Source organism: Talpa occidentalis, unplaced genomic scaffold, assembly GCF_014898055.3.
Source record: "Talpa occidentalis isolate TD23 unplaced genomic scaffold, MPIMG_talOcc4v2.1 talOcc4.7, whole genome shotgun sequence".
NCBI classification, from domain to species: domain Eukaryota; kingdom Metazoa; phylum Chordata; class Mammalia; order Eulipotyphla; family Talpidae; genus Talpa; species Talpa occidentalis.
Window position 1 is genome coordinate 117,185,388 of NW_023605083.1, and position 19,209 is coordinate 117,204,596.

Below are 19,209 nucleotides of genomic sequence, written 5' to 3' on the forward strand. Positions count from 1 at the left end.
GTGCAGGCACCGACGGGAAGGGAGCGCGGGCTACCCGGGCGCACAGGCCAGAGGGGTGGGGACCGAGGGGAACTTTCCTTCCACAAAGTGAAGTATCTTGGGTTCAAACGAGCAGGTGAGAGTCAGGAAGGTGTGGCGACAAGGGTTCACCCAATTTTTTCCCATTAAGTATCCCTTCTCACGACCGTTGAGGCAACCCGTCCCAGCTTTCAGGGGTGAGCGCGCTAGACGAGAGTGGAGGGGCAATGACTGAGCCGCTCCAGGACCGACGGGCGGGGGCGAGCATTTTTGAGGAGTGTACTTAGGAGGTGTTGGGGTTGCTGCCTAAGGGGAGGTGGAGAATGAGAGCTGAGGGGCTGGGAGACGAATGCGGGCAGAGCTGGGTACACCGGGAAAGCAGAGGAGGCCCCCAAAATGGCGAGTGGTCGGAAAGGGGGGACCGGACAGCGAGAGCGCAAAGGCTGGGATAGGGTGGTGGTGACGGGGAGACGCGCGAAAGAGAGCAGCAGCCAAGACAAATTTCTCACGGCCTAGGAATTGGGGGGAGACCGAACACGTACTTGGCGCTCAATCCTGTGTCTACCCTCTCAGTGGGACCCGGCCGAGAAGGAAGGTTCGAGGGCCGTCGAGGCAAACGCGTGCTAAAGTGGCTCTGCATCCTCCCCAGGACCTTCCCCCTGGGCCCGACTCTACTCCCCCAGGGTCCGAGTCCTGGGTCCGGTACCAAATCAAGCTCCAGGACAGTTCTTTCCCCAATGGGGCGGGTCTCAGAACCTGGGAAACACTCCGCCCAGGCCCCTCGCCCTGGAGAGGTTAAGGAGGAGCGAGGGGCGGGCTGCGCCCTAGTTAGCCATCCCTCCTCCGCTCCGCGCCCGCCCCCCGCGGGCCCGTCCCGGCTCGGCCTCCAGCCGGACCCAGCCCGCAAGGGTTAAAGGCGGCCGCAGGTGAGGTGGGCGGGGCCGCGAATTGGGGAAAAAGGAGCGCAGGGCAGAGGATGAAGGCAGAGCGCGCGGGTGAGTCACGGGCGGAGCAGGTCTCGCTCGCTCGTTCGCTGGCTCCAGCCCGCCCTCCGCCCTCCCGCCGGCTCTCTCCGCCCCTCCTCCGCCGCCAGCCGCCCGGTCTGATCGCGGCCCCCGCGCGCCCTCGGCCGCTGCCCCCGCCGCTGGAGAGCCCGCCGGCGCGCAGGGCTCGCGAGCGCCAGTCTGCAGCGCCCCAGCCAGCCGCGTCCGGAGCCCGCGCGCAGCCTCGAGGTAGGAGCCCGGGCCGGGGCGGCGAGGGGTGCGCACTGCCGTGTCCCCTCCAAGGGAACACGCCGCGACTTCCTGAGGTCTTGAGGGCGGTGGTCCTGAAGACGCCGAGGGGCTTAGCGTCTCGGAGTGGTGAAAACTGGGCAGACGGGAGAGACTGGAGGGACCGAGGAGGCAGGAAACTGGGGGAACTGGAGAGACTGGGACAGCCAGAGGACGGGAGCCTTGAGAACTGGGCGCACGGAAGCCCTGACCACCTGAACGCCGGGGATCGGGAGAGGCTGTCGGCGGCAGGGGGAAGGGAGGGGGAATAAGGGTGTCTCCACCCGCCTTCCCTTGTTGGGGAAGGGAACGGAAAGCCGGGAACGCGCTCCTCGCTGTGCCCTTCCCGAAACCTTGGTATCAGGCCACTGCAGCCCAGACTAAGCTCCCTGGCCCCGTACCCGGAGCGTCCACTCCGGAGCCTGGGTCGTCCTAGCCTCCCCACCCCCTAGCCCCTGGGGCAGTTCCCAGGCGCCAAAAGCTATTAGGGTCCCAGGCCTCTCCTCCCGCCCAGCCCCTTCTGGGCCGCCCCGCCTGGGCCTGAGGCTCCATTCCTGCTGCTTCTCTCCTTTCTTGTGGTGAGGTTGCAGGAGCCTGAGTAGGCGCCCAGTCCTCTTCGCCCTCCCTCTCCCAGACTACCTGGGCCACCTCCCTGGTCCCTGAGGCTGAAAGTGGTAGGGTCAGCTGAGCCCTCTGTGGGAAGGAAAAGTCCCTGCCCCAAACTTGTGTTTCCTTCCCCACCATCAGATAAGGCCCAGGCACACAAGCCCTGTGATCCTATGGCTTCAGGGTTCCCAGGCCTTAGACAGAGGTGATGAGAAAGGAGGACCTTCAAGTCACCCATGCGTGGTGGAGAAAGAGGTGGGGGCATTAGTGCCCAGTGGTTCAGGGAGAGATTAACATACCAGTAGTCAAAGACTTGGTTCATAGAGGCACACACTACAGGGTGGTTGACTGAATGAATAAATTAATGTCTTTGTTTTCAAATCACTTCTCCCAATACTGTCTCAATTTCCTCTTTTCTCTAAAATAAGAGGATTGACCTTGAGCAGTGGGTCTCAACATTTGACTGCATATTGCCGTCGTCTAGGGAGCTCTTAAAAATGACCCATTCCTAAAATGTACCCCATTATATCATCTATTTGGATAATTCTTCGTAAGTTATGATTCTCGCTCTCACAACCCTCCACTTCCCCGGTTCTGAGGCTGCATCCCTAAAAGCGTGGTTTACTGGTAGGCTCTTTTCCACTGACCTACTGTTCTCTGGATGAAGCTGACCCCTCCCAAAGTGGAGTGAGTGACTATGGGTGGTTGGAGGAGGTAGGGCCTGGGTAAGCAGCCAAAGAGTTGGCAGGCACTGGTGTGGGTCAGGATAGGGAAAGGGGTTAGCTTCCGCAGGCGGTGAGAGAAGTCACCTGAAAAGCTGAGCTGCTGAACCCCAGGGAGTTAAAATCCCTGGCTAAGGGAAAGGGGAGGAGGCCAGAGGTGGGAGTAGGTTTTTTGGGCTAAGGCAAGTGGGCTTGGTGGGGGCAGTGAAGGGGAAAGTGGCATAGAGCAATGAAATGCTCTTCCTCAGTGAATATGCCCCAGAGGAGAGCTCTTTTTCCAAAATTTGTGAACCAGCTTTGGGCTTTGGGAAGCTGGATCACCTCCAGCTTTGAGTTTCAGAAACAGACCACCTCGCTCTGCCCATCTGTGTCCTGAGTTAAACTAAGGAAGCTGAGTGGGGTCTAGATCCTTCATGTGTGCTGACAGCAAGTCTGCCACTGCTTGGGCACCTGGAGTGGGTTCCAGCGCTGTACTGGGGTCTATCTGACCTGCCAGTCTGGGACCAGCCCAATCCCCAGGATAAACTGAATCCTAGAGGAAGGATCACCTAAGGGAAGATTGACTTCCATTAGCCTCTGCACTTAGCCCAGAACCTCACAACCGCAACCCTTCCTAGGACTCCTAAAGTCCCTTAACTGATCCTTAGTGCCCGTGCAGAGGGGGGTTTCGCTCTTTCACCTGGGGGCCAGAGAGGATCACTTTGCAGGGAGGGGCCGTGGCTTGGGACTGAAAGTGAGGTGGCCATTTTCCTCACTTCAACTCTTCTTTGCCTCCTTCAGGTCCCACCCGAGGTGCCCTTGACCGTCCCTGTCCCCCACCCCACCCCGGATCCCGGCAATGCTAACCGCTGTCTGCGGCTCTCTGGGCAGCCAGCACACGGACGCGCCTCACGCCTCCCCGCCGCGCCTCGACCTGCAGCCTCTCCAAACATACCAGGGCCACACGAGCCCCGAGGCCGGGGACTACCCCTCCCCGCTGCAGCCTGGAGAGCTGCAGAGCCTCCCGCTGGGCCCAGAGGTGGACTTCTCACAGGGCTATGAGTTGCCGGGGGCCTCCTCTCGGGTAACCTGCGAGGACCTGGAAAGTGACAGTCCCTTGGCCCCGGGACCCTTTTCCAAGCTCCTGCAGCCGGACATGTCACACCACTACGAATCGTGGTTCCGGCCGACTCACCCAGGCACCGAGGATGGCTCATGGTGGGACCTTCATCCGGGCACCAGCTGGATGGACCTCCCCCACACTCAGGGCGCGCTGACCTCACCTGGCCACCCGGGGGCGCTTCAGGCTGGTTTGGGGGGCTACGTCGGAGACCACCAGCTTTGTGCCCCGCCGCCCCACCCACACCCGCACCATCTCCTCCCAGCCGCCGGAGGGCAGCACCTCCTGGGGCCTCCGGACGGGGCGAAGGCCTTGGAAGCGGCCGCCCCGGAGTCCCAGGGGCTGGATTCCAGTCTGGACGGGGCGACCCGACCCAAAGGCTCTCGGCGGTCAGTGCCCCGCAGCTCAGGCCAGACAGTGTGCCGCTGTCCCAACTGCCTGGAGGCGGAGCGACTGGGGGCGCCTTGCGGGCCCGATGGGGGCAAGAAGAAGCACCTGCATAATTGCCACATCCCGGGCTGCGGGAAAGCCTACGCCAAGACGTCGCACCTGAAGGCGCACCTGCGCTGGCACAGCGGCGACCGTCCCTTCGTGTGCAACTGGCTCTTCTGCGGCAAGCGCTTCACGCGCTCCGACGAGCTGCAGCGCCACCTGCAGACCCACACGGGCACCAAGAAGTTCCCCTGCGCCGTCTGCAGCCGCGTCTTCATGCGCAGCGACCACCTGGCCAAACACATGAAAACCCACGAGGGCGCCAAGGAGGAGGCTGCGGGGGCTGCCGCGGGCGAGGGCAAGGCGGGCGGAGCGGTGGAGCCTCCCGGGGGCAAAGGGAAGCGGGAGTCCGAGGGCGGCGGGGCTCCCTCCAACTGAGCCCCGGGGCACCGCCTCCCTGCTGGCCTCCCCGGGGGGGCTTCAGACGAGCGCCCCTTCCCCTCCGCCTGAGTCCCCGGAGGGGCGGCTGGAGGCAGAGGCGGTTCTCTATGGAGGGGGAGCAAAGGCGGTGCGGGGCAGGGAGACGGGCTGTAGGGGTTTTAGTCTGGGGCTGGACGGGGCGCATTGGACGGGCCGGGCTGCGAGGAGCTTCGCAGGCCCCTCTGCTCTCCGCTTCCTCGCTATCTTCCTCACCCCTGGGCTGGGGGAGCAGTGGAGGAACCCCAACCGCGGCTGGAGGGCGGAGGGGACCGGCTGGAGGAGACAGCGAGTCCCCAGAGCCCGGAGGAGTGGGGCCGCCCCTGGCGCTGGGGGGAGCTGTCTGGACACGTCCTTAGCGCCTGGGAACCGTGACATAAAAGCGCCTCCGGAGCCGCCCTGTGGCCCCGGCCCCTTTCATCCCCGGTATTACGTGCTTCTACCCCTAGGGTTTCCTGAGAGATAGGGGAGGCTGGGGGTCCAGGGTTGTTGCTGTAGAGAACTCCTTTGATGCACCTCCTTATTAACCCTGCCAGACCCAGTTGGAGGGTGCCATGAAGGAAAAGGGGGGAGGGCCAGAGTCCACCCCAGCGTCCCAGCCTGAGCTGTGGGGTGGAGGAGAGAGCTAGACGTGGGAGGTGAGCTAGGAAGTCCCCTTCTCCAATGCGAGAAAGGGATCTGGTGGGGGAATGGAAGGAACTCACTCCTTCCCTCCAGCTGATTCAGTCCTTAAACGCTTGGCCTTTAGAAAAAAGAAAGTTCAGTAGTCCACATTCTCCATCTGATACCCCGTGTAAGCTTCCAGGGCAACCAGAAGCCCCACTCTAGAATGGATGTAGTACCTGGTCCCATCACTTGCCTTCCCCTGAGGCCTGGAAGGAAGAGGGTTACCTGGGGTGGGTGGGGACCCACCAGTAAGTGGGTCCCGCTGAAATTGGAGGGCTCCTCTACCCTGCCATCTGCTCACTGGGGAAGTAAGTTCCACTGTTTCTTCAGCTCCACCCTCCCCTTTCTCTGCAGCCTGCAAGCCTTGTCTCTCCTGCAGAGTGTGTTAGGAGGTGCCTTCCTGCCCCTTCTCATGAGATGGGGGGCCCCCTTCCATAGGAAGGAGTTGTGCTCCATTGGAAGGGGTTCTGCCTTCTGCGCTAATGTCCAGGAAGCTGTTCCTGTAGATGCTAGCAGTCCATCCTGACTGTGATCATGGAAGGGGTGGGGGGGGCGGGCCCAGCAGAGGCTGAGCCAGGCAAAGGGAAAGAAGCTGATCTGGGGAAGGGGCTGGTGGGCCCAGGAAGAGGCCTTAGGACTCCCCTGCCCTGCCCCTTTCTCCACCCAGAGCGCTATTCAAGGATTAGTTGTGTATTGATTTTTAAGTTATAAGCAAAGGGTATTTTATTTAATATTAGGGAGTGTATGTGTGTGTGGTGTTCAGTACTACGTGTAGCTGTGGTGTGTGTGTGTGTGCATGGTATGTGAGCATGTGTGTATTTCTCTACTGAGCCTGGGGTCTCCAGCCAGGGAGACCCCATCTTTTTCACATCATCCACGGTCCTGGGGGCTAGGCCCACAGTGTCTCTTCCTCCCATGGGGATGCTAGACCCCATTCCGAGGACTGGGAGCTACATGGGAAGTGGGGCCGGGAGGGTGGGAATATGTTTGTGGAGAAGGGAGCCCTTAAAAGGGACAGAGTGACTGTCCCTGAGGGGCTCATGGGCCCGGGGTAGTTTAAGAAGTAATGTTCTTTCTTTATTCTCCCTTTCCCCCTCCCTCCTGCTAACCCAGCCAGAGTCCCTGTCCTTGCTGGGGGGGCGGGGGGAGGACAGTTGGCAGTGCCTGTGGGTTGCCTGGCCAGGTGGAGAGGGGGAGAGAAGGAGGGCACTGTGGGTGTGGGATGCCTTTTCTCCTCCACCCATCGAAACCAGCCACCCCCACCCTGTGCCATCAGGACAGCCTTTCCTGTGACCCTTCTAAGGAGAATTCCTGAATGGGTGTTGGTGGTGGAGGGACACGGATGTCCCCCCCAGGGAGGCCCTGAGCTCTAAGGTGTGCTGGTGAGGGCTTTGGATAAGTTTTCTTCTGCTCCCCTCCTTTCTAGATCTAGGTTGTGCCTGGCTGCCCCCCTAGAGGCAGCCCCCTAGAGGAGAAATGTAGGAATTTTTTTTCTTTTAACTGCTGTGAACCCACTTTGGGGGGGGAGGAGGAGGAAGAAACAGCCTGTGTTTTTTATGCCATAATAAAGTCGTCAGCCACATCGTCGCTTCATTTGTCTTCCAGTTCGAGTTTCCTTTTTGACTCAGTGGCCCTCTGCAGTGAAGACCAGGATGGCTGCGGGGTGGGGTGGACAGTTCCTTTGATCTGCAGCAATATGCAACCTCACCTCCCTTTGGGGCAGATCTGGGCTGATAGAAGGGTCCAAGACTGCCCTCCTGCCCTGGAGGGGTTGCTGCAGATGGGGGGAGGAGCTCCCTCTGGGTGGACTGTCCCTCCCCAGTCTCCACCAGTAGGGACCAGAAGGTTCTAGATATTTCCTTCCTCCACATGTAGGCCCCTTCCTTCCCCTCCCCTGCCAAGCAGGCTGGTTCCCTGCTCCCTGCCTGCCTGAGATAGCCGCCTCTGGGTTCCCTCACCCCACCCCATGGGGGTGTGCGTGTCAATTGGTCCCTCTGGCTGTGAGTGAGGTGGGGGTGACTGACAGGATTTCTTCACTCAAGATGATCCCTATCAGGGACAAGGCGATGAAAGGCAGCCAAGTTATCTGATGGGCTCCCGCCCAGCTGGAAAGTATGAGGGAAAGGCTCGCACTGCAGCTCTCAGCTAGCGACCAGCCAGTTACACAACCCGCTGCGTGCAATGTACCCGCACTGGGCCCATAGGCGCCCTCGCACATGCAGAAATGCGCCCCTTTCCCAGGATGCCTGATATCTGACATGCAGTTGGTGCCTAATTTATGCTAAATGAGTAAAACCCTCATGACTCCAGAGCCACAGCTAGGAAGGTTGTTGGAGGATTCATCTTGGGCTCCATCTTGGGACGGGGCAGAGTAGGTTACAGTGCTCCTTCACCTTCCCATCCAAGATTTTGGCCAAAATGATTAACTTCCTTGATGGGGTTTCTATTTCCCCCTACCCTCATCTGAACCCAATTCTTAGAGCCAAATCTGGTATCCAGCTTGGCCCATCCCATCACTTGTTTGGGGGAATCTGGGGTCACAGTTTAAGGGCACCATAGGGTGGGGCGTCAGAATGTTGCGAGGGTTATAGAAGAAATCGGATGGCTTGGGGGACCAACCAGCTCCTGGATTTCGAAGCCTGGGAGGAGAGTCAGGGAGTATTCCTGTGACCTCAAGCCTGCCCCACTCTTTTGTCTTCCTCATGCCTGGGGAGTTAGACCCCCGGGAAGCCAGTTCTCTCCTTCTCCCCCAGCACTGCCCCCAGGGACAGGAGGGCAGCTGTGAGGCCAGCTGGGCCTGTCTGGGCAGGGCTGGGGCCGCCCCTCCTCCCTTGCAGCTCCTCCCCGCTGACCTGCATTCTTAGCGGGGGCCTTTGGTGGGGCTCTGTCTGATGCTTGCTAGCTCTCTCACTCTTATCCTGACAGCAATGCTGCCTGGCTGGCCAGGCCCCCCTGACAGAGCCCAACCTCTGACCCAGTCAGATCTGGCATTCACCCCTCCGCACTGCAGGAGGGGCCGGGAGGAGTTAGGGAAATCAGAACATTTGGGCTAACCCTCTGGACACCTCTCTGAGCCACCATCTCTTCTTCTGGAGAGTGGGAATAGAGTCCCTCTAGTGTGGGTGAAAGAAATCCGGAATGGGAAAGTGACAGAGAAGCAGGAAGCCTGGGAATGCAGCCTGGAGCTGTGCTAGGCAACTCACACTTCTTCTCCTGCCTGTTTCTGCCCTCTAGTGGGAATCTGGGGATGTACAGGAGGTGAGCCCACTTTCAGCAGGTGGCTAAGTGCTTGTATTTGTCACATGCACACCACCTTGATGTTGGCTTCTGGGCTGGCATCCCGCAGCCACCTCACCGCCCTTTCCCAACACTGCATCAGAAGTAGCCTTCACCTTCCCATTAAAACCAGAGAATCTGACCTCAACAGGGTTTGGAAAGAATCTCCAGCACCAAATAGGCTAGTTCTTCCCACTGGGTACAGGGCATTTTAGAATAACTCAAGATACCCCAACTCACTCTCCAATACCTCACCGAGTTATGCCCCTTGGGGGTGGATTAGAGCAGAGCTTCTCAGGCTTCACACCTGGGATACTCATTACCATGCAGATTCTGATTCAGTAGGTCTGGGTGGGGCCCAAGATTACATTCTTAACAAGCTCCCAGGTGAAGCTAATGATGGCATTCCAAGGATACATCGAGAAGCAGAGGATTTAAGTATTGTGTTGTGCAGTGGAGTTGTCTGGTTGAAAAATAATCCCTCCTCCCAGCCCCCCACCCCCATCCCCCATGGCTGAAGACCACTGATCTGGTCTGGTCCAATGCTTTCATGTGGCTACTGAGAAAACTGAGGCCCAAAAACACCCTGCAGACCTGCAGCAGAAGCAAGATGAGGTACCAGGGAGAATACCAGAACTCCAGCTAGTCCTCTCCCCTGCCTCCAGCCCACTTCTCTGCAAGTAAAAGTCTCCTTTCTGAAAGTGAGGCCCAGCTCCCAGGAGACAGTATCCTTGGGCATCAACCTTGCGTATCTAGAGGCAAATGTGAAATATGTCACATTTCAGATCCCCCAATGGCTTTCTCTGACAGGTTTCCTCTGCCTACCTGCCTGCAGCTTGCCTCCTGGGAGAGCCTGGTCCTCTGCTTTCATCCCCACCCCAGCAGGGACCACAGCCTCAGATGCTGTGGAGAGGACTCAAGCTGGTGGCCTTGATGGGTGGGCGGCACAAAGGCGGGAGAAGTATGGGCCTCCCTGGTGGTGCAAGGGGTTAAGATGCAACCTATGAAGCTATCTGCAGCCACTACAGCACGAGTTCGATCCCCAGCAAGGTAGCTATCCAAATGGTGCAGCAGACCTCTCCTGACTCACCCACTGCTCCCCTCAGCAGTATATTTCAGTGAATCTGCCTGTTCTGTTCCCCACTCTGTGTCTGGTGAATCCTCTCACCCCCAACACCTCTGGCCTGTACCCCTGTACCTGCATAAATAAATAAATTTTTTTTTAAAAAAGAGGCGGGAGAAGTAAATAATCTGCAGGTCTCCCTTCTCCCACCCCTGGAGGCCTCCAAAGGGCAAAGAGGCGCGAGGGGCACTTGCTTAAGTGCTGGTAATGGAGCTGGTTTATAGAGGACAATGACCGGGAAAGCAGAACATTTGGCATGCAGTCTTTCTCAGGACCCCTTGACTAAGATTTTCCTTTGCTGTTCCAGTTTCACTCGTAAAGGCACCAGGTCTTTGCACTAGAAATTTCCAAACTTCTTTTCACAGCTCTCTTCCTACGTGGGGAGAGAGAACAGCCTACCAGAGGTCAGCTGGGGTTTTCGCATACATGTAGCCTTTTAAAAATTGAATTATCTTAAGTAATCCCTATTCCTCCTGGCCTGTGACCCCTTTTATAGCTCTTGTTCACCAGGGGACCACCAACCTGGCTGGGGCTGTGCCTCTGGAATTCAAACCCAGCCTCAAGTGGCTGACGTTCTTCCTTGATCTCCACACGCCCCAGCAGTCCCCGCCCTCTAACAGATCAGCCCTGCTCACCTGGGCTCCTTTCCACTCCCACCCCCGGCCCCCCACAGAGCCCTCATTGGAGGAACCGACAGATTCGTTACAAATTTATTGGGCCAGAGAGCGGCGCCTGCCGGGAGGCGGCCGCGGGCGGGGCTGGCAGGCGGCTCGGCTCCGCGAGGTGGTGCCGGCGCGCGCCCTGGTGGGCCACGGCGGCACTGCAGGCACTCGGTTCCGGCTCCGCCTCCCCGGCGAGGCCTTCCAGGTCACCTGGAGTCTCCGCCCCAAGGGGCCGACCTGACCCACGCGGAGACGGTGGCGCTCGGGACATAGCCGGGGACTCGGAGGGAGACGGGGTGAGGGGCTTACCAGGCGAAGCCAGAAGCGGGGGCGTGGGGCGCTTGGAGAGAAGTGGGGTAGGAGGGAGAAGGCCCCCCCTGCACCCAAGGGCCACGACTCCGTGCAGGTGTGCGCGCCCGCGGGGAGAGTGGGTGCCCGGTTGCGCCCTCGGCGCGTCTGGTGCACGAGCGGGGCGGGCGTCCAGAAGCCGGGGCCAGGGTGTTCCCTGGGTGTCTGGGCACGTGTCGGGACAGGGGCTCCCTGTGGTTGAGCCGTGACCAGGACGGTGGGGCGGTGTCCCCGAGGGGCGCACTCATTCCCACTCTGCCCAGATGGCATCGTCGAGCTCTGACACCCCATGTTCCTGCGACTGCTTTGTCTCCGTGCCCCCGGCCTCGGCCATCCCGGCCGTGATCTTTGCCAAGAACTCGGACCGACCTCGGGACGAGGTCCAAGAGGTGGTGTTCATACCAGCGGGCACTCACACCCCTGGGAGCCGCCTCCAGGTGGGTGTGACGTATCCAGCATTCTTGTGACCCCTCCTTCTCTGCTTCCCACACCTGGGAAACCGTCAGATTTAGTGGGAAAAGAGCACAGGATGAGCCCCTCTCCCCCCAGCCTGACCCAGGCCATCGGCCATCCTGTTTCCTCATCTGTAAACTGGGAATAAGATCCTCCTCAAAGGGCTGTGGGGTGATTAGCACGGTGCCAGCACTTTGGAGGTGCCTTCCCCTGTTGAGGAGATCCTCTCTTTCTCCTCCCTGTCTCCAGTGCACCTACATTGAGGTGGAACAAGTGCCGAAGACCCACGCTGTGATCCTGAGCCGCCCTTCTTGGCTGTGGGGGGCTGAGATGGGCGCCAATGAACATGGTGTCTGCATTGGCAATGAGGCCGTGTGGACCAAGGAGCCCGTTGGGGAGGGGGAAGCCCTGCTGGGCATGGATCTGCTCAGGTGTGGACCCATTGTGGACCCACCCCTCCCTCATGTCCATATACCATAAGTCTGGGGACTGTGCACTGACCAGGCCATCCCCCTCCCCAGGCCTGGATTGCAAGCTTTGTGCCCACCTTGCAGTCATGCTCTGTCCGGGAGGCTGCCCCCGCCCCTCTTCCTGGCCCCAGTCCCACAGGCTGGGAAGGACTAGGCTAACTAATATGGCCTCCCTGGGCCTCTACTGCCCTAGAAATAGGGCAGTGGCTTAAAACCTTTTTTTCAAAAGAAGTAGAATGTCTTTCAAATGAAATCTCATGTAGAGTTCATACTTCTAAAGCCAGTGACATGAGCACTTCCCATTGAAGAGAGATTAAGTGCTTGGGCACTTCTTTCTGAGACTCTCTCAGGTCTGTACACGTAACGTGCTGCATGTAGCTCGAAGCCACTGTCACAGTTGTGCTTAGCACAGTCAGTGCTGACTTGAGCCTGTCACCAAACCTCTCTGGGCCTCTCTGTCCATTGCAGCTTCTCCCCCCAGCCCCTGATACCCACACCCTTCTGTCCTTTGGCCCCTCTTTGTGCCAGGCTGGCTTTAGAACGGAGCAGCTCAGCCCAGGAGGCCTTGCGCGTGGTCACAGGCCTGCTGGAGCGCTACGGGCAGGGAGGCAGCTGCCGGGAGGACCCTGCGCCATTCTGCTACCACAACACCTTCCTGCTGTCCGACAGGACCGAGGCGTGGGTGCTGGAGACGGCGGGGAGGCTATGGGCTGCACAGAGGATCCAGGGTGAGGGTCTCCCTCCCAGAGGTGTTCCCCTTGTCCAGCCTTTGGGGGGAGGAGAGGGCAGGGAGGACCTGATCTAGTGCAAATCTCATAGCTAGCGGGGCATCCAGGGAGGCGGGAAGTGAGCCCATTGGGAACTCTCCTCCCTGTCCACTTGGTCAGTCCTCCTTGTGCGCCAGCCTGCTGCTGCTTCCTGGCCTTTCTGGACCCCCTGGTGGTCAGGCTTCCCCCTCACAGGCTCTTCCTCACCCTCTCCACAGTTGCCAGTGCACATTTTTCCCTGTGCTAGGTCTCTCTCCCTGTCCATGAGGGCAGGTCTGTGGTCTTCACTGTCTAGTTCTTGGCATCTCGCTAGGTGCCTGGCACAGAATAGCGCTGAAGGATAAATGAGTGACTCCCCCATCTCCACAGGGGGGGCCCGAAACATCTCCAATCAGTTGAGCATTGGCACAGACATCTCAGCCGAACACCCCCAGCTTCGGCCCCATGCCCAGGCCCAGGGCTGGTGGGATGGGCAGAGCGCCTTTGACTTCGCTCACGTCTTCTCCCTGACCCAGCAGCCTGTGCGCATGGAGGCCGCCAAGGCCCGGTTCCAGGCTGGGAAGGGGCTGCTGCAGCAACAGCAAGGTCTGTGAGTGGATGGGTGAGAACCAGGAGGGTCGCCTCAGAGCCAGCCCCTCTCCCCTTCCTTCAGGGGCTTGATCTGAGGTTGCTGGTCCCTGTCTGTCCTCCTTGCCAGGGGGCATCACAGCAGAGGTGATGATGGGCATCCTCCGGAACAAGGAGAGTGGCATCTGCATGGACTCTGGAGGCTTCCGCACCACAGCCAGCATGGTGTCCATCCTGCCCCAGGATCCCACACAGCCCTGTATTCACTTCCTCACTGCCACACCAGACCCATCTAGGTGAGGGGGATGAGGTGGCAGAAGGCAGGGGAGAGTGCCAGGCGGGGGAGTGGAGAGACACAGTATGTCTCCATCCTTCCACTGTGTCCCATTAGGTCAGTGTTCAAACCTTTCATCTTCGGGGTGGGGGCGGCCCAGGCCCCCCAGGTGCTGTCCCCCACTTTTGGAGCACAAGACCCCCTTCGGACTCTGCCCCGATTCCAGACCCAGGTGGATCGCCGTCACACCCTCTACCGTGGACACCAAGTGGCCCTGAACCTGATGGAGAGTGAGCAGGTAACCCCCAGGGAATAGGGGCCACCCTGGAGGGATGACTTACTCCTCCATCCCCAACTGGGATTCTGGAAATAGGAGGTGACCTGGGAGTAGAGAAGACTTGAGAGCTGGAGGGAGGGGTTGTCTCTCCAAAGCCGGCTGCGCAGAACGCCGGGTGGCCTGCCTTCCTCCTGCTGTGCGTGCCAGCAGACAGGCTCCCTAAATCTGGAGGGAAGCCCACCCCAGGGACTCATCTGTTCCTTCCCCGGACAGGACAAGGAGCAGCAGCTCCGGCAGAAGCAGCGGGATCTGGAGCAGGAAGGCCTGGAGGTTGCGAGGAGGCTGCTGACAGCAGAGTGGGCTCCAGCCCCCCAGGAACTGGGCAGCCTCTTCCAGGCCTTTGTGGAGAAGGAAAGGCAGGCCTATGCCTGAAGGCAGCTGCTCCGGGCCTGCACTGGGCTGCAGGGGCTGGGAGAGGGCACAGGACTCCCATGCAGTAGAATCAGAGCACGCCTCCACCCCACAGCCTTGTTCTGAGCGGCCAGCTTGGCCTTTGTCTCAATAAACATGTTCTCGTTCCCTGTTCGGATCCCAGGGCCAGGACGGATGGGAGGGCCAAGTGCGGGCAAAGTACAGCCTGAGCTGGCTGTGGTATGTCTGCTCACCTCTGGGGGACAGAGTCTTTGGCTTCAGGTAATAGGGGCTCCATGGTGAAGGCTTTAAGGAGAGGGGGTGGCCGCCTGTGAGAGTTGGTGTGAAGGATGCCCTGGCACATCGTGGTGATGATTAGGTGAAAATTAGAACTGCAGGGTTTGGTCCTCTGCTTGAACACTGGAAGGGCATGCCCCAGGGGTGGTGGTGAGCAGTACCTACTGGGAGATGGCACCCTTCACTAGTTGATGCCCCCTCCTGCCCTCTCAGGAGCCAGGAAGCCAGGTGGGGGCTGGAGCAGGTATGCCAGCCTTTTGGGTAGTTATTCAGAGGCCAGAAACTTGTTCGTTAGAACCAGGCCACTGCTGAAGGTGCTGCATTTTCGGCAGCTGCTTCTGTTGCCCGCACTGATTGCTTCCCGAGATGCCCCCAAGTGATGTGAAAGATGGAGTCAGCGCTCACGCTTTATTGGGGGCAGGAGCTGCCACAGATGAGCGCTCCGGGGAGGCAGCAGGGTGCCTGCTCTTCCTGGTCCTCGTTCTAGCACCGGGGGGGGGGGGGGTGAGGGGGGAGGCTCTTCATTTCTTGATTTTTCTGGTCAGAGGTTTGGTTCTGCTGGGGACCCCAGCCAGAGAGGCTGTGGGGGCTACAGCAGCTCTGGTCCCCTTCTTTGCCTGGGCGGTGCTCTGCTGACCCCTAGAAGCCAGCGTACATGGTTTCTTGATGGCAGAGGAGGCTTTTGGCAGGGAGGTAGGCTTAGGCAGTGACTCCCCCCCTAGCCTGGGAGGGACCGAGGGGCTGCCATCCCCAGCCATGGGCTCCCAAGGCAGCAGGGGGAGGTTGGTGAGGACGGGCTGTGTCTCCAGCCTCAGCAGGTGCTCCATGAGGGCGGACTGCTGCCTGTGCTCCTTGTGCCTGATCATCTCTTGCTCCAGCTCCTCGAGGAACCCTGTAGGGCCAGGGTGGTGGGCGGTGGATGAGCTCCGGGCTCAGCAAGTGGGCCTTAGGCCCTAATGGGAAGGAGGCTGTGGCTGGGACAGGGAAGGAGCCTCCTGTGTGCCCTGGTGTCTTTGGCTCACATGCTGATCTGGGTATGGGGCCACCCTCCTGAACCCCGCTGCCATCTTCACTTCCCCCTGCCCCCACAGGGTAAGGGTGAGCTCTGGGGAGGCTGCAAGGCTTGGAAAACAGGGTCACCTCGCTCTGAGCAGAACGGGCCACTCAGCTCTGGGAACTCCTCGTCCTCATCATCTGGGGCCGTATCCTCCTCGTCTGAGGTCCAGCGCTCTGACACAGGCTGCCCATCCAGGTCCAGGAGCAGCGGCAGGGCTTCTGTGACCGACTGCCTGTAGGGAAGAAAGAGCCGTGGCTGCTAGGGAGGGCACCCCCGGGCATGGAGCCCCAGCACCCACACCCAGAGTAGTGCTCACAACTGCAACACGGGTCTGCGGTCAGCTCCAAGGTGCTAAGGGCTGTGTGTGTGGAGCAGTGAGAGGGGAAGAGGCGCCAGCTTGAACTGGGGTAGGGGAGAGGTGCCATGGAAGGGGACTTCTGGTTTGCTGGCTGAGAGGGCGTCCCCGTGGAGTTAGTAGGGGGAGCTCGGTTGTCAGCCCCTTATTCCCACTCACTTCCTCCTCACCTGTAGCCCTCCTGGTTGGTGCAGCTGTTTCCAGTCAGGTTGAGGATGAGAAGGCTCTGGGGGAACTCATCTGCACATGCCAGAAGGGGGATGGGGGTCAGACCACCTTCTAGCCCAAAGCCATGGCCTGTGTGCACAGCCCCCAGGGCCCCTGGAGGAGGTGCTGCGATGCAAGCCCAGGGGGGAAGACGAGTCTTCTTCCACTGGCCCGGGCCAGGGCATTCTTACCCAGTTTCAGTGTTTCTATCAGGTTCTCAGAAAGGTCCAGAAACTGAAGGTGTGGGAGGTCATGGAGGTTTTCCACTTGCCTGATTTGGTTTCCTGCCAGAGACAGGAAGCTGTGGGGAAAGGCGGAGGCACAGAGACAGAGCTAAAGCACACGACAGCTGCTGCCTGGGCCCCTGGCTAGGTGGCTGGATGGCCAGTGGGGACACATGACCTTTGGGGGTGAGGAAAGCAGAGCTAGTCTTGCTGGGGCCTCAACTGACAAGGAGCCAGGCTTGGCGAGGTCTGAGCCAGTTCTTCAGGGCATACCAGGCACCCCCCCCCCACCTGCACCCTGTTGCCACACACCGTAAGGAGGGGATGCAGGCCAGGTTCTCAATTCGCTGAATCTTATTCTGCAGGAAGAAACCAAGGTGGGGGAACCAAGCTGAGGTCAGCAGGGTGGTGGCTTTTTAAGTAGACAAAGTCCTAAGACCATGTCTCCTCTTGCAGCTGGAGACCTGGCGCTTTGGGAGCCACCACCCCACTTCTTAAACTGGTAGTCACTATCTTGGAGTTATTTGCTTTCTCCAGGTGGGTGGTTGAGTGTAAACGTGGGAACTGGGGAGACTTCATTAAAGTACACCCTGCTCACCCCACAATCAGGGTGACCCGAGGGAACCAAGGGTCACAGGGCAACGGAAAAGGCCTTGGTGGTAGCCTGTACACATGGAGGGAACAATGCGCACATATCACTTGAATTTGTAAAGTTTCTGCAGGGAAAGGTTAAGGGACTGACGTACATTAAAACCAGTTGGGGGGATGCTGAAGAGCATCCCTCCCCACCCAACAAGCAGCCTTCATAGTATTGAAGAGTGCAGTGGAATATTATTTCCACATTCTCTTCCTCTAAACAGGAAATGGGCTCAGCTATGAAACATGAGAGATTTAGAGTAGGCACCAAGAACTTCTAGATCAAGAGACATGTCTGTCCAAAAACAGTGACTCAAGGCTATGCTCAAGATTCAGAATTTCTGATTCATCTGGGGATGGCTGAAATGAAGACCTGCCTGCCTGTACACTGGGGAATGGGCAAGGTGACCATTCAGATTAGACAGATTTGGTCCATGGCGGGAGGAAAGGCAAGGGGCAAGAGTTACCGCTTGCAGATAGAGGCTGTGAAGATTCTGGAGGCCTTCTAGGTTCCTGATAGTGGTAATCCCCTCCCGGTCCAGGCGGACAGTCTGCAGTTCAGCAAGGGTGTGAAACCTGGGAGAACAGTGAGTAGGGTGACAGGGTGCCACTTGGGATGGTGGCTAAGTCACTCTTCTCAGGTGTCAGGAACTCCTTGACTCATGAGGCGGTATCCAGATTGAAACTCAATTGACTTGGAGACCTGGATTTCTGTCAGTAACTCTGGGAGGGCCAGAGTGAGAGAGGAGTTAAGGGCACTTGAACTGGGAAACTGAGTGACGACTGCTCATGGTTCCTGGAGACTTAGAGGTTCTGGAAGCCTTCCTCAGGCCAGCTTGGATGGTGGAAGAAGGGGCTGGGACAGAGATGAGACAATCTTTGAAGGAAGATCCTTACTCATCTCCTTTCTGAGCAGTCCATGGAGGGAAAAATCACTTGTTCCACCCATTCATTAAAAATTCCACAACATTCGCTGAGTGGCTACTAGAGACAAATTACAGAGTCCCAGCCCATTGTTATTAGGGAAGCAAGTAAAATATCTATGATACAGGGACGACAGGCAATAGTACAACAAATTAAGGGAGTACCTCAGCTGTGAACTGACTCCAGAGGAGAAGGATCAGGGAATGCACCCTGGAGGAGGTGACAGATGAGTAGGAATTAAACAGGAAGGTGCAGGAAGGCATTTCAAACAGAAACAATAGTATGTGCTAATTCAGTCTTATTTGAACCTAAAGGGCCCAAAAATCCCTTGGGCAGTCTTATTAAAATGTAGCTTCTGATTTAGTAGGTCTAGGAGTAGGGACTGAGATTCTTCATTTCTAACAAGCTCTCAGGTGATGCTGATTGCTGCCCCCAGCCTCGGCCCCAGCCCCATTCTGAGTAGTAAGGTGCTAAGGTATGAATATGGGGTGTTAGAGGAGTTGCACACGTGTGAAGAGTGGCAAGAAATAAGGCAGAAAAAGGCACCAGAGATCAGCTCATGCGAAGGCATTTGGACTTTATTCTGGAGGTACCAGGAAGTCAAGGAAGGGTCTATTAGGGAGTCAAGGAAGGGTCTATTAGGGAGTGCCTGGTCATGCTTGTCATTTAAAAGGCTCCTTTGGCAGCAGTATGGGAAGGGGGCACAGGGAGTGCTCAGGATTTTGTTGAGAAGTGATAACTGCCTTATCTAAGGCAGTGTGTGGGCATAGTGAAAAAGAAATAGAATGATTTTTAAGGAGGGAAAATCAGTTGGACACTGCCACTGGCGGGATGTGTGGCGAGAGGAAAGAAAGGGTCAAAGATGGGTCCACAAATCCGTACAGCTCAAGGGCTGGTCATCCTGGGTGTTTCAATCCTCCAGCACATCCCTCCCCCCTCCCACTCACCCCCTCCCCCACACTCACATCTTCTCTGACAGAGTCTCATCCTCAGGGAAGGCCAAGTTCCGCTTAGTGATGAGGGCTTCAGTGATGCACACGCCTTCTTCCTCTGGGCCCTGGGCAAGCTTAGCTGTGAAAAGATGAGTTGTTACATTTCCTTATTTTGGGATGCCTGCCCCCACTGTTATCCATCTGTTCTACCCACCCCTCCACCTCCCTCCTCACCTCCAGGCATGATATAAAGTTGCTGGCCTGGAACGAAGGATTGTAGGATTGGAACGAAAAAGTCCAGCAGCTTGGACAACCCCTGGGAATGACAGAACGGTGTGAAGAGAGAGAGACTCAGAGATTTGGGGGACAAGGGAAAGGGGTTGAGTCAGAGCAAATCACTAGGGTGGGACCGAAGACAAAAGTAAATGAAGGTAGACAGTCGGGAGTTTGAGGGCGGTTGCAGGGGTTTGCTGGCAGCACACCGGGGGACTGTGGGTAGATGATGATGATAGCGGAGGGGGGAAAAAGAGCGGTTCCTAGGAGTCGAGTCGTTGCTAGGAGACCAGACGCCAAGTGGGCCGTTGAGGAAGGCGGGCTCACTGTTGACAAGCTCAGCGCATGCGGACTACTGCTCCTGTGGGTGGCTCCGCCGGCCGCT

At 58.3% G+C, this 19,209-nt stretch overlaps 3 protein-coding genes across 5 annotated transcripts; 2 read left to right on the forward strand and 1 right to left on the reverse strand.

The window, feature by feature from the left end:
- The first annotated feature begins 1,212 nt into the window (after positions 1-1,212).
- SP6 (Sp6 transcription factor) lies at positions 1,213-6,274 on the forward strand. The gene is made up of 2 exons (XM_037494430.2): positions 1,213-1,250; positions 3,398-6,274. Exon 2 carries the CDS (start codon positions 3,456-3,458, stop codon positions 4,584-4,586), a length of 1,131 nt encoding a protein of 376 aa, XP_037350327.1. The 5' UTR covers positions 1,213-1,250; positions 3,398-3,455; the 3' UTR covers positions 4,587-6,274.
- Positions 6,275-10,544: 4,270 nt separating this feature from the next.
- On the forward strand, positions 10,545-14,700 carry SCRN2 (secernin 2). 2 transcript variants are annotated; one of them, XM_037493725.2, is made up of 8 exons: positions 10,545-10,648; positions 10,964-11,137; positions 11,403-11,584; positions 12,152-12,351; positions 12,760-12,975; positions 13,088-13,253; positions 13,349-13,529; positions 13,782-14,700. In XM_037493725.2, exons 2-8 carry the CDS (start codon positions 10,964-10,966, stop codon positions 13,938-13,940), a joined length of 1,278 nt encoding a protein of 425 aa, XP_037349622.1. In that variant the 5' UTR covers positions 10,545-10,648; the 3' UTR covers positions 13,941-14,700. The 2 variants fall into 2 exon arrangements, with proteins under 2 accessions (XP_037349622.1, XP_037349624.1); XM_037493727.2 differs by lacking the exon at positions 10,545-10,648 and adding an exon at positions 10,708-10,758.
- Positions 14,604-19,190, reverse strand: LRRC46 (leucine rich repeat containing 46). Of its 2 annotated transcripts, XM_037493729.2 has the most exons (9): positions 19,034-19,190; positions 18,786-18,867; positions 18,585-18,690; positions 17,163-17,271; positions 16,372-16,418; positions 16,027-16,136; positions 15,799-15,868; positions 15,357-15,505; positions 14,604-15,108 (listed from the first exon to the last, which is right to left on the reverse strand). In XM_037493729.2, the coding sequence occupies exons 2-9, from the start codon at positions 18,793-18,795 to the stop codon at positions 14,738-14,740; spliced, it is 972 nt and encodes a 323-aa protein (XP_037349626.1). In that variant the 5' UTR covers positions 18,796-18,867; positions 19,034-19,190; the 3' UTR covers positions 14,604-14,737. The 2 variants fall into 2 exon arrangements, with proteins under 2 accessions (XP_037349626.1, XP_037349625.1); XM_037493728.2 differs by having other exon boundaries at positions 18,786-19,190.
- Positions 19,191-19,209: the final 19 nt, after the last annotated feature.